Source organism: Aythya ferina, assembly GCF_964211825.1.
Source record: "Aythya ferina genome assembly, chromosome: 2".
NCBI lineage: Eukaryota > Metazoa > Chordata > Aves > Anseriformes > Anatidae > Aythya > Aythya ferina.
Window position 1 is genome coordinate 136827242 of NC_140297.1, and position 12818 is coordinate 136840059.

Below are 12818 nucleotides of genomic sequence, written 5' to 3' on the forward strand. Positions count from 1 at the left end.
AGAGTACTGAGCAGTGCTGCCTGTCTCTGTCCATTCAGTATAGGTAACAGGGCAGTGGGTTTTTGTAGATGAACCTTTTGTCTCTTTCTGCTCCACTTGGGCTTTGTTCTGCTTACGCTGCATACTCGTCTCTTCCCTTATGCTCTCTCATTTAACCTTTTTATTTTGTATATGTTCTCCTCTGTGTTTGGAACCATTTTTACCACATCTTTACCTTTCCGAGTTCCTCTCTTACCTACTTCCTTTCAGTAGCCCAGTGAACCTTACATCTCACTGCAGTATGGATTCTTTAAATCCGACCCGTGCAGAGTTCATGCTGTAGCGAATACCAAAATCATGGCACTAGCAAGCTGAGTCCTGAGTGTGCTGTTAGCAGACACTGCTTCCTTCTCCCTGAACCCAAAAAAAAAAGCATGCTTGATACTCTCCTAGAATTGGGGCCGCCTCTGACCTGTTTGTAAAGCACCTAGCACGCTGTTAGCAATGTGCATATAGTAAGTAGCAATACTTTCCAGCTTCAGCTCAGTTGCCGCTATGTCTCTTCGTTTTTATTTGTAATTTCAGGAAGTTATTGAGCCAGTGTATTTCTACATTGGTATAGTTTTTGGACTGCAGGGAATTTATGTGACTGCATTGTTTGTAACCAGTTGGGTTATGAGTGGGACTTGGCTGGCAGGAATGCTGACTGTAGCATGGTTCATTATTAACAGGTAAGAAAAACATCTTTATACAATCTAGTTTGCCACTAAGGCGTTTAAAAATACAAGAGTGGGTTAAAAATGCTTTCCCTTAAACTTTGTGTTCTCCTTGTGAGAGCTGTGCTGAATGCAGAGGGTTTCCCGGAGATGCACTGACTCTGACGATGCCTTGGGTAATGGAAATTGTCTTTTGTCGTCCAAACCAGCCACGCTGTCAGTTGGCCTGAGCTTATGGCAGCGTGTGAATGCATGGGTGTTTTCACACGAGTCCATTTTGCAAAACCAGTCGTCAGAAGGAGTTTGGTTTTGTTCTGATGAAGAATAAAAACAAATTTCTGAAGTTGCTGAAAAGAGAAGTATTGTCTGTGGCCAGCTCCGAACATTGTGACCATTGTTCTGTTGCTCAGAAGGAAATGACCGAGTGCATTTTTTCTGTAAAGGGTCTTTGATTATTATTATTTTTTTAATCTGCTCTTTGTGGAATTTTTTGTGCAACGTGGAATCTTCTTAGATGATTCTGACCTCAGGATTTTTTTCATTTTGTAACGTTTCACTTGCATGAAAATGCCCCTTCCCTTTGTGAAACACCACAATAATAGGGAACCTCATTTAGGCAATGAGAACTTGTCTTCTGATTCCTCGTTTGTCACCAAATAGCTCTGGGGATTTCTGTGAACTTGAGAGTACTTATTTGCCCTAAAAATGTTGAAATCCTCTTTTAAAATAGAAAAAAAAGGCAAGAAAGCGATGGAAGAGCAAAGTGTTAGAGACGTGCTTTTAAAGTTGAGCTGTTGGGAAGCATCTTTGAGGAGTGTGAAGTCATCACGACCAAATCCGTGATGAATAGCTGAAAATGCTGCTCATCAAGCTGAAGTGAGCAGTGGAAAGTAGGAAAAATGGTGAATAAATCTGTATTTTTTTTTTCAGCAGCAAGGAAGATTAAACACAGTTAACAAATTGAAAGGTCCGGTAGTTAAAAAAAAAAAAAAAAAAAAAAAAAAAAAAGCTCCAAATACTCCTCTGTGAGGCGCTTCAGAGGTAAAAATGAAAGGTGACGCTTTCAAGTTCCTAAATGACAAAGGAGCTCTAGGCTCCTTTTTAAAAGCACAGGAGGCACAAAGAAGGCTATGTGCCTCTGAAACCGATGGCTTTGATCACGTTTGAAAGCGCAACTTGTGCTTCTAAGTCGCTTTAGCACTTTTTTACAACTTTCTCCTCCAGTTCCAATTGTGCAGGCACCATCGAGTCATTCCACGAGAAGATCCCGCTGCTGTTCTGTCCCGTGCTTCCCAGCCGTCTTTAATCCCTCGTTTTGCTGGGGAGAATTTTCCCCGTAGGCCAAGTATCTGCTGCTGCACTGCTTTGGATTCGGAGTACGTTGTGCTCGATTGCCTAAGCTGCTTTTTAAAACGTAGGAGAACAGAAGAGGCTCTTCTCTCTCAGCTGATGCTCATGGTAACGTGAAAAGCTGCTGTTCCAGCAGTGGTCCCCAGCCTTTGGGCTTGTAAATGCCACCTCATATGGAGTTGTCCTGAATAAGTGAGTCCAGACTGGACCTTCCACGCTGATATTAAATTTGTGACCTGCATCAGCAGCAAAATTGTGTCTGTGTTGCTTGAAACCTAATACCAGAATAGCTTGCTTGCAAGGCCACGCTGGTAACTGGAAGTGATATTTAGGCTTTCCTTGATATTTTTGTTCCATAAATCTTTAATAATTTTGTTTGTCTGTACTTTATTCTAGGACAGATACAACAAGAATTGATTACTCCATACCGTCAAGGGAAAATTGGGCTTTGCCATATTTTGCATGTCAAGTAGCAGCTCTCACAGGCTATTTAAAAAAAAACCTGAATTGTTCTGCAGAGGTAAAACTCAGTTAATTTCTTCATAAAGAGTTGGTGGTGGAACTGTGTGCTCTGGACTAGTTCCCTCTTGGTCACTATTGCCCTCCCAGGGAGGAAACAGTAGATGTTTTGTTTGTCCTTCTCAAAGCCACCACTTGGATTTCTCCTTGGCACACGTGGTTTTTGCTGGGCGAGTCGTGCCCTGCACTGTTATGCCCCCGTGAGGGTTCAGAGAGAACAGTGTGGGAATGAATCAGCCGTGTGCTGGCTTTTTTAAGATAAGCAGATGCCAAATCTTTCTCGATACGGACCCTATTTCATTGCTTTTCCTGTTGCTCAGAGAAGATGGTGGTAACTTCCTCTCCATCTCTCTGTCAAAGGTGTTTCTTTTAATTGGCTTTAAACGTTTTTGAATGTTCCAGTAATGACTTGTTTCCACCTGAGAAGTTATTTAATATGCCTGAATGCAGTATTTGAATTATCTCCTAAAATAGTCAATTTCTCTAATTCCTGCTTTAATGACCTCTCAGTTTTTTAGTGACAGAGATGCGTAGGTATCAAATTAATGCTTTGCTGTTCTTGTTTTTTTGTTTTTTTTTTCTAGAAATTTTGTTACCTTTTGGTGAGTGCTTCAACATACACCTTCATGATGATGTGGGAGTACAGTCATTATCTCCTGTTTGTCCAGGCCGTGTCTCTTTTTCTGCTAGACAGCTTTGCTCTAGCACAGACAGAAAAGGTACTAAAACTCATCGACCTCCTGGTAGTTGGGGACTTAAATACAGCCTCAGAGGTTCCTTGTCATACTCACTGCTCAGGAGTTCCAAAGGGCATAGATCGAGCGATGACTCGAGTGTCTGGCAGCCTGGGTCCAGCTAAAGTGCACGTCCTGTCCTTTGGAAGAATGGAATGGCTTAAAACTTGCTCTCTTTTGGCCTGCCGTGTTTCAGACAGCTTCCCTAACAAAAGGACAGAACCTAAAGAAAGCCCCAAGGCCTGAACACATCCTCAGAGAGATGAAAGCGATGAGATTCAGTCATGCAGCCTTTTTAGCTCAGCTGCCTCTTCTCTTCCTTTCCCTATACACAGTAGGGTGAGGGGGGGGTGACCAAAAAAATGCTCTTGTGGCTCTGTGCAGTTAAGGGGCTCATTTTCACCCCAGGTGGCCCACCTTATATTGATTTAGTCAACAAATAATGCAATCGGCCACCGGGTAACTGGTTTTTCAATATGAGAAAGTATTTGAAATTATTCCGCAAGGTGGTTCTTAGAAATGTTGTAACAATGAGACATCTTTCCTTAGCCTTGTCCTGTGGTTCCTCCTTCATACTTCGAGTTTTCTTAGATGTGAAGTCAGTTTCAAACTGCGTGCAGGAATAATGGCTCACCTCTTCTTTCAGTTGCTTTATATGCTCTTTAGCAGAAGAAAATACTACTACTTGGGGCATTTTTACAGATTTCCCAGTCATACACTAGTTACTGAAGCTGACCAGGGTCATTTCGATGTGAAATACTTTTCAAAGCCAAATGGTGCCCTGCTAGGTTCCTAATGTCGAAGACAGAGATTTATCCATTAAATCCCCTAATTAACAGGGAAATGAAGTGAACTACCTACTGCAAAATGCATATCCACTGTAATTTCTTTTGTTTCTCCAACAGGTGCATGAAGTATACAAAATCTACCTGTTCTCTCTCCTCTTGGGGTACCTATTGCAGTTTGAAAATTCAGCCTTACTGGTGTCGCCGCTACTAAGTCTTGTAGCAGCTCTAATGCTCTCTAAATGCCTTCAGGTAACCAGACTCTCCTCCAACCCTGAATGAAGTTTTTATTACTTCAGTGGAACTCCAAGTGATACGACGTTCTTAACATATTTTTGCAGATGAATATGAAGAAAGGTACATTTTTGTCAAGATTGCTGAAAATTATGTACATTTATTTGGTACTCACAATAACACTGACGCTAAACTTCTTATTAAAGGTAAGATTCATCTGTAAAAAGTGATTTTAATTGGTATAATCTAAATGAAAAGCTACAGTTACCTTGGAAAAGTCTATTGAAGTGTGGCTTATTGGTCTGAGAGTTCGTAACTTAATTTATCATGAATAGAAATACTAAAGATTGAGTAATTTTTTTTTATCTATATATTTATTTACAAACCTTTAACAACCCAAGCAGCTGTTTTTTGTTGGAGGATTTGGTATTTTGGGTTGAGATTAAAGCATAGGATGGAAATACTCTTTAAATCGCACACTAGTTATTTCATAAATGTGTTTTTTGTTATAACTTGGATGGTTTCTACCAATCGGGTTAGATATTAAAGCAGTATTCTCGTGCGTGGAAAAGAGCTGGTAGGCTTAGATGGTTAATTTCAGTGGGATTTTAATCTGGTCTTAGGTCTTGGTTAGTAACTCCCTCTTACTAGCCCTAGCCTTTTATATAATTTGCACTTTTTTCCTTTATGTTTCAAATTCATCCTGGTAGTATTAATTAAGTGTCATCTTAGAAATTAAGATCCTAGTAAACACTAAAAAAATCTGAGAGAATGCTCAAATCTGATTGTTTTCTTGTGTCGTTCAGATTAGCTAGCCTTGCTGTATCTCCAGGAAAATAAAGCCTAGCCCTGAAAAAACATAACTTAAATTATGTAGACGGTACATAGAACTTTTGGCTGCTCAAACAATTTATGTGAAGATTACAAATGCTCATAACTTTTGCTAGGCTGCAGTCCTATTGTTTAGTGGAGCTAAACACAATGCTCTTTGGCTTGCTTGGTGGTAAGTCCACGTCCATTTTTCATGATCCTTTTCACCCTACTAGGTAGCCTTCTGCCAACCTGTTGACAACTTTTCACTAGCCCTCCCATTGGGGTACACGAATGAAATGCAGGGTGTGATATTTGCTAGGAAATCCTAAAGAGAGATTTATTTAAGTGAAGATTTACAGTACTATATTGGTACCTTAATTGGCACGCTTAATCCAATGTGTGGGTTTTAACTAAGTCCTGAATCACTGATTATTCCCTGCCATTTTGTAATCTGAGTGAAGTGACTATGTGAAAGCTGCTTCCTGCATTTAATAAGATTTTTCTCTGCTAAATTAATTTTCAGATGTTTGTTCCTCATAAAGAAAATGAGCATTTGCTGAAATTCCTTGAAGTGAAACTTGGCTTAAACACAACTAAGTGAGTTTTATGTTTTTTTTTACACCTTCTAAAATATCCAAATTGCTGAAACTGCTCTAAGTAGAAAATTCCAGTGACTTGTGCAAATTTTGTAAAGGAGTTAGAAAAACTTTATATTTGTCACTTGGTTAAAAAAAAAAAAATGTTTAAAGGATGCATATACAAAATTTACTTAGGATTTGGAGATTTCTGCAGCACCTCAATATTTCATCCCTTGGAGTGAAAGCATCATATTAGATTTTTGCTTTCTTTGACGTTGAACAGCAAAAACGTTTTGTATCCTGTCTAGTGTTTCTAATAAGACTTGAAATCAAGGATTGCAGGGTAAATGTAGTGGTCCTGGCTGGAAAACAGTCTGTGAAAGGTGTCATGGACTATTGATAGTACCTCAGAACGTGTTTTTTTAGTCTTGTAAGAATAACATCACCACCAAAAAAAGCAAAACCTATTTGTTTTAGAAGAAATTAAGACAAGGGACAACTTAAAAGTCAGAGGAAATCCTTGTGAATCGTAAGAGAAACTGTTTGCATACGTAAAAAAGAGTTGAGTGTTGGTCTGCAAGAAGATGACATCATGGCTACAGATACCCTGGAAATCTTCAAACAGAGTATTGGTAAGAACCAGAGATACCTCCTGGATCCAAGCCAGCATTTGCAGTTCTGTGCAGGAGTTTGTTCTCTCTCCTGTGAACTCCATCTGTCTCTTACAAACCTGCTTCACGGCCTTTCAGGAGAAGATTTGGAAAATGACACCACAAAACTGAAACTGTTGGGGAATTTTTGGAAGGCAAGATATTCTGAGTTTGACTAAGATGCACTGTTATAAAACATACATACACGTTTGTAAATGTTTGCAAGAAAGACAAGACTGCTTCTGGTCAGCATTTTGGTTTATTCAGCTACCAGGTATTATGGATGTGTTTTGTTTTGTTTTGTTTTCCTGGGACTTCCTACATGCTACTTTCCGGGCTGTGCAACCATGCATTGAAGTTGGTGTTTGAGACAAACTGGGTGCAACTAGCCCTGGAAAATCATGTGAAAATCATTGGAATTATGGTTTGCAGCACCAGAACTTCAAGATCTGTCTTTTAAAGCTTATTTGGACATGCTCAGTTCTTAATCCTAAAACTGGTTCTGTCTAACTGGAAGTGGGTCAGTTCTCTGGTCTTCACTTGGGAGTGAAAGAAAAGCAGGAGGAAAGCAAAAGAAAACAGAAGACAAGAATGCACTCACTGAATCACGTGCCACACCAAGTCCAGTCGAGAATACACACTTACAGTGCTTCTTGGCAGAGTATATAATGTTTCTGCTCATTAATTGAGCAAGAAGAATGATCGAGCGGGTTCAGCTACAGAATTAGAATTTCAGCATTAAGGATTCCATTCTTGGCAGTGCCTCGGGCTTCCGTGGGCTCTCAGATGACCACTTTCCCTCTGGAACGAGGACAAGGTTACCTTCCTGCATCAATATCTCTAAAATCTCAATCCACTGTGACAACAAAGTGCTTTGTGGTCCTCATAACAGAGTTATCCAGGAGGCTGGGTTTTCGTGACTGGGAAGAGTTGTAGTCTGCCCTCTTAAGATCACGGGCTTTTTCTGGAAGATAAGCTTTTGATAGTTGCTGTTTTTTTGATAGTTGCTTTTTTTTTGATAGTTGCAAGGAGGACTTGTAAAACAGTTTCAAATTATAACATACCACTTCTCAAAGATGAATTTCAAATAGTTTCCTATGACATGAATAGATGAAAATGTGCTTGGTTGTGTGCTTTTTTTTTTTCCTAATCTATGTGGTGTTATTATTGTTTTTTAATGGGATGTTTTTGCCTTACTAGGAATTTTACAATGAATTGGCTCCTTTGTCAAGAATCTCTTCAGGCACCATCCCAAGACTTTTTTTTGCGGCTAACGCAGTCATCACTGTTGCCTTTCTATATTTTAGTATTAATTATCTGCCTTTTTTCTGTAACTCAGGTCATTTTTAGGAGAATCTGGTAAGTAACTTATTTATATTGGAAATTTAGAAGTGAAAAATAAGAGTTTTGTGGATTTATAAGTGAATGGTCAATCCTGTAACTGATTGAGGCCTCAAGACAGAGTTAGACCATTGAGCATGCGAGGACGTGGGCAGCAGGAAGGGCTTCCACGGAAAGTCCTGTAGCGAGGAGCTTCTTGAGCATCCCTTCAGTCAGGACAGGGAAACATATCTGGGTTTACTTGTTTGTCTTGTGTTTTTGTTTGTTTGTTTTCCAAAGGTGTGATTCCTGCAGAGATCTGGCTAACGGTCTTACGAGATGTTTGTCTCGTAGCACTGTGAGAAAGAAATACTTTTTCCCCTTTCAGAGTCCCTGGATTGCTGCTAGAGGACTTGTATCTCTGGTTTTTGTTTTTCATTTTTTTCCAAGTTTACATACTGCAAAGAATGAAATGGGTGGAGTTGAGAGGATTTCAGATTTCTAACACTTTCCTGGGTTTTGTTTTTGTTTTTGTTTTTTCCCCATCTTGTTTACTGTGATAAGGTTCAGCAGTCTTTGCTGCTCAGAACGGAGCTGAAGTAAAACGGACTCGATTATTTTTAGTTTCGCAGTGATTCGCAGTTCCCTTGAGAGGAGGGTAGTGGAGCTGTCTGTGTGCAGGCTCAGAATGGCAAGGCCGTAGATCATAGATCCTAGCATAACTTTTCTTGGAAACTGGCTAGGAGATTACATCTGCCAGGTAGAAGATAAATGGTCTAACTGCTTAGGTGTTAGGGCAGGTTCCTCACTTGTCTGCAGCAAAAATGAGTAGATTTTTTTTTTAAGGAGTAAGAGTTTCAATAGGTAAAGATTACTTTTTAATTTTGAAGCAGTTACTAATCTCAAATATTTTTTTTTGCACTTTGTCATGAGGTTTTATTTCCAACTTTGTATCAGAAATCACTTAATGGTAGAAGAAAACGTCTTGCATGTGCCTCACTATCTTGTCTGTAGAAAAATATCTGTTGTAAGATTTTGGTTGTCTTTTATTTATAATTATACATTCGTAATATTTTACAGCACTGTCACTGAAAGCTGTTTTCGTAATCTTACTTTGTGACAACATGGTGTATGTAGTCATACAGATTCCATGATCTTCACCAGGTTAATGAAGTGAAGAAATTTAGAATATGTGTGCAGCATGCTTTGCCTAAACGTTTGCTGAGTGTGCATGCTCTTGAGTTACTGTCTCTTGTTGCTGAAGTACCTTAAAATAGGATTGGTGGTCACAGGCAGAGATCCTGTTGATCTAATTCACAGCCATTGCTCCAGAGACAAGGGACAGCAGGTACTGAGAGATCACTGACAAAGAATACAAACCAAATACGCAGTGCAACGGTGGTGTATGATATGGCACGGAGTGATCTCAGTGTGCTGCTGACTTAATGGTCATAAAAATATATTTATTGGCACCTTTGCCTGAGATAATGTCTGAATTAAGTGATGTCTCGTTTTCTCCAACTGCAGTGGTGAACCACTGAAAGAGACAGTTAAACTTGAGGATGGTCGAATTGGAGAGAGGCCAGAAATAGTTTATCATGTAATTCACACAATTTTACTTGGTTCTCTAGCGATGTGTTTGGAAGGGTAAGTCTCGTTTTGATGTATCTCTTTTGAAAGCAACAGAGAATTCCTAACTGGCCATGATGCTCTATTTTAACCCCCTTTGAAATGTGTCTGCAATTCAAAAGTCTTTTCCGAAATATTTTTGGCATACAATGATCCTAGTCAGTAGGGGAGATAGCAAAGAGGATTTTGACTCTAACTTGGGTAGAGGAGTGTGATGAATTGTGCTTGGTCTCTTTAATGTGGTTTCCAAGCTTTAACGCAGCCAAACTCTAAGAAATTAATCAGAGCAAATGTGAATCGCTTCCCATGTGGTATCTAGGTATAGAACTGCTCTGTAATTCTTTAAATATTGTATTCTAGTGAGATCTTGTGTAGCGTTTGGATGAATAATATTTGTTCTTGATCACTGAGATGCTGTAGATTTCTTACCCATCACCTTGTATCTAGGCTAGCCTGACGTATACCTTTGCTTGACATGTTAAAGCAGTAACAAAACAATTTTCAAAGGTGTCGTGAGTATTAGTCCTTAAAGCTAGAGGACTTAGTGTTTGGAAAACCTTATTGTGCCAGTCTTGGCTCTCATCTAAATGAACTTGAAGGTGGCAAACTTGTGTTTGTATCACACTCATCATCCTAATATCCGAATATTCACAAATTATTGAAGTGAGCAGACTGTTGTATTGCCAAGTAGTTGTCTTGCTTTGTCTATCCTCAAGAGGCAAACAATGCCAGCAAATAGTAAATTGTTTATTAAACATTTTCCTTTCCTTTCTTCAGGAACTCCCTTATAGTACAGTGTCTGTACACCTTTGATGAATAGCTACTTTTTATCCTTGTTTGGCTGGAAAACTGCAACAGCCAAGTGACTTTGCTAGTCTGTATGTTTTTCTTTCATCCTCCCCTGAACTCTGTGAAGGATTTTATCATCTTTGACCTGGGATCTTGCTCCTACATCTTGCAGCAGATAATCAGGTGCCTGCTCTTCTGTTAGAGATTTCCTTGGTTTACCTTCCAGTGCCATCAAGTTTGATCTCAGATTGCGTGTCAAACGCTCTGGATGTGCAAGCAAAAAAACTATCTGAATGCTTTTATAAGTAGCCTGAATCTGCACAGTGGCGTGTACGGAGTCCCAACTAAGCTCTCGCACTATTTTTCAGAATGAAATATCTCTGGACTCCATATGTTTGCATGCTTGCTGCGTTCGGTGTGTGCTCTCCCGAACTTTGGATGACGCTCTTCAAGTGGCTTCGTCTGAAAGCTGTGCACCCGATACTGCTGGTGAGTTCTGTCACCAACGTCTTGGGAATTGCAACTAGCAGGCATATCACTTTTAAAACAGCAATGACTTAAAGCCTAAAGAAACTCTAATAACATGTCGTTCTGTGAGCAGTGGATCTCACATACCTGCTTTTTCCTGTGCCTTTTATTTCTAGTAGCATGTTTTCACGTGTTCTCTGGTACCTGGTGATAAACTTGTGTTCAAACTAGAGCCTTTTTCTCAGGAGGAACAGAGCTGTGTTCATCTCTCTCTTTCGCACATCTGTTTAATTTCTTTTAAAAATCTTTGAGACCTCAAGACCTCTTGTATTTAGTTGAGATCGGCCAAGAAGGTCAAATGCTAGGAAGAGTGCAGGAGAGAAAGTACAGGCCTGCAGGTAAGCATTGACGTAAGTCTTGTTTCACTAGGAAATGAGACTAAATGTGGTGCTTAGGTTTATTTAATTGCTGGGAGTAAAACAGCTTCATACGAAATGGTAGCTGGAGTTACTTAGTGTAGGATTTGTTCTTGTGTGGCCATTTCAGAGAAATGCTGCAATGGAAGATAAGCTTGTGCAGTAATGCAAACAATTCCCACACTTCCAATCCTAGCGTTATTCCTACTTTGCTGAGAGTTGCTTTGGGCAGCTTTTGTCAGATTTCTGCACTTGTTTTATTAATGAAATGAAGACAGTGTGTTACTTTACATTTAATTTCAAGATGCTGTAGGAATAAATATTTAATACTTAAACAAAGATTCATGTATGGCGCTTGTGAAAGTGCCATTTACTGTTGAGTCATAAACATTGACGGTGTCCTTCCAGTCAAGGAGTAAGAATATATGTAAAATATGTTCCCTTATACTTTATACTTACATGCTTCCAGCTATATAGTCTTGCTTTTTTCATAGAGTAGCTGTGTTAACAGCTTATTATCAAGAGGAATGCCTTGTGTGCACTCCTTACCAAATATTTTCTGTACCACATGAGCAATCTTTTCCTTTTGCAAAGGATGTATGATATGAGTTAGAGTGATGGTGTGGTGAAAAATGGTTTTCTGTTTTTCTGTGTCTCACTATTGTTAATCTGAATGAAAGCGTTAGTAAGATCAGAGTTTGAAATACTTTTCATTTTTTTTTCATTTCTCAAATTATCTCATTGTGCTTGTATCTGAGAGGTTTTTACTTCTGTTCCCTAGTTCATGTGCACATCGCATCATTGTTTTGTATCATTGTTATATGAGCAGTATATATAAATAATAATTATATAATTAACCATCTTTAGTATTGGTGGTAAAGTTAACATGGGTCAAAAAAGTTCTTCGGTGCTAAATTAGACAGGCTCTTGTTTGTAGTTTTTTCTCCAGGAGAAGACTGCAAAAATTCGCCTGTAGTCACTAAGGTTTCAGACAGAAATGTAGCATGCCAGGGTATGAACAGAATCATCACATAGTCTAGGAAGGAGAACAGAGAAGAGTCCGTAATCCATTTCTTCTAACATCTGTTTTCTAGGCTCTCATTCTGAGTATGGCAGTTCCCACAATAATTGGATTCAGCTTGTGGAAAGAGGTAAGAGAAGTACCTTTCTCTATTTTGTTTTGTCTTTAGGCAAAATATGAGTCAGAGCACTGAACAAATATAACGCTAAGGAGAAATAAAAGCTGACATCTGAAAATCTGCTGGCTTCTTTTTGTTTTGTTTTAAAACAAAACTGTTTACATTTTTCAGTATGATGTATTTAAAAACTCAGTTTGTTAACAATCATTTATTGTAATTAAGTACTTGAATTTAAATTCAGACATTATTACATTCATCTGTTACACTTTGGATATATGAACTGACTCAACAAAGAAAACATTGCCAAATAAACACTTGGAATACTGAAAAGCGTGTTGTCTCTATCTTGTTCTTAGCGAGAGGAAGTGAGGTTAGGTGGAATTAAAATTATGGAAGGCCATAGGCAAATAATCTGAGAGCTTTTGAAGCAGACTATAATGGACTTAAATCCTTGGTATAGAGCACTGTGTATAGATATTGTATATAGCATGATACAGGGGGAAAAAAACTACAGATGTTTCCTTGTTTAAAAGAAATAGTCCATTCTTTACTGCAAGTCCTGTTGCAAGACAGACTGGCAGACAAGGGAAGAATGTTTGGAAATTTATTTTTTAAAATTCTTCAAGTGCAAAAAATACCAAAAATATCCCATAGAGTGTAACTCACTACTGTAGTGGCATAGCTTCAAAAGAGTTTGAG

The 12818-nt window shown here is 38.9% G+C and overlaps 2 protein-coding genes across 2 annotated transcripts in view; one reads left to right on the forward strand and one right to left on the reverse strand.

Moving 5' to 3' along the window:
* Positions 1-12818, reverse strand: part of RAD54B (RAD54 homolog B) — a 224973-nt gene that overhangs the window by 207639 nt on the left and 4516 nt on the right. The window lies entirely within an intron of this gene.
* The window catches only part of DPY19L4 (dpy-19 like 4), a 30980-nt gene that overhangs the window by 6634 nt on the left and 11528 nt on the right, over positions 1-12818 (forward strand). The window contains exons 6-15 of the mRNA XM_084510782.1: positions 565-710; positions 2442-2565; positions 3149-3283; positions 4204-4335; positions 4425-4523; positions 5654-5727; positions 7559-7717; positions 9206-9325; positions 10465-10585; positions 12075-12131. Of these exons, the coding sequence (XP_084366908.1) occupies positions 565-710; positions 2442-2565; positions 3149-3283; positions 4204-4335; positions 4425-4523; positions 5654-5727; positions 7559-7717; positions 9206-9325; positions 10465-10585; positions 12075-12131 (1167 nt within the window). The remainder of the gene's footprint in view (positions 1-564; positions 711-2441; positions 2566-3148; positions 3284-4203; positions 4336-4424; positions 4524-5653; positions 5728-7558; positions 7718-9205; positions 9326-10464; positions 10586-12074; positions 12132-12818) is intronic.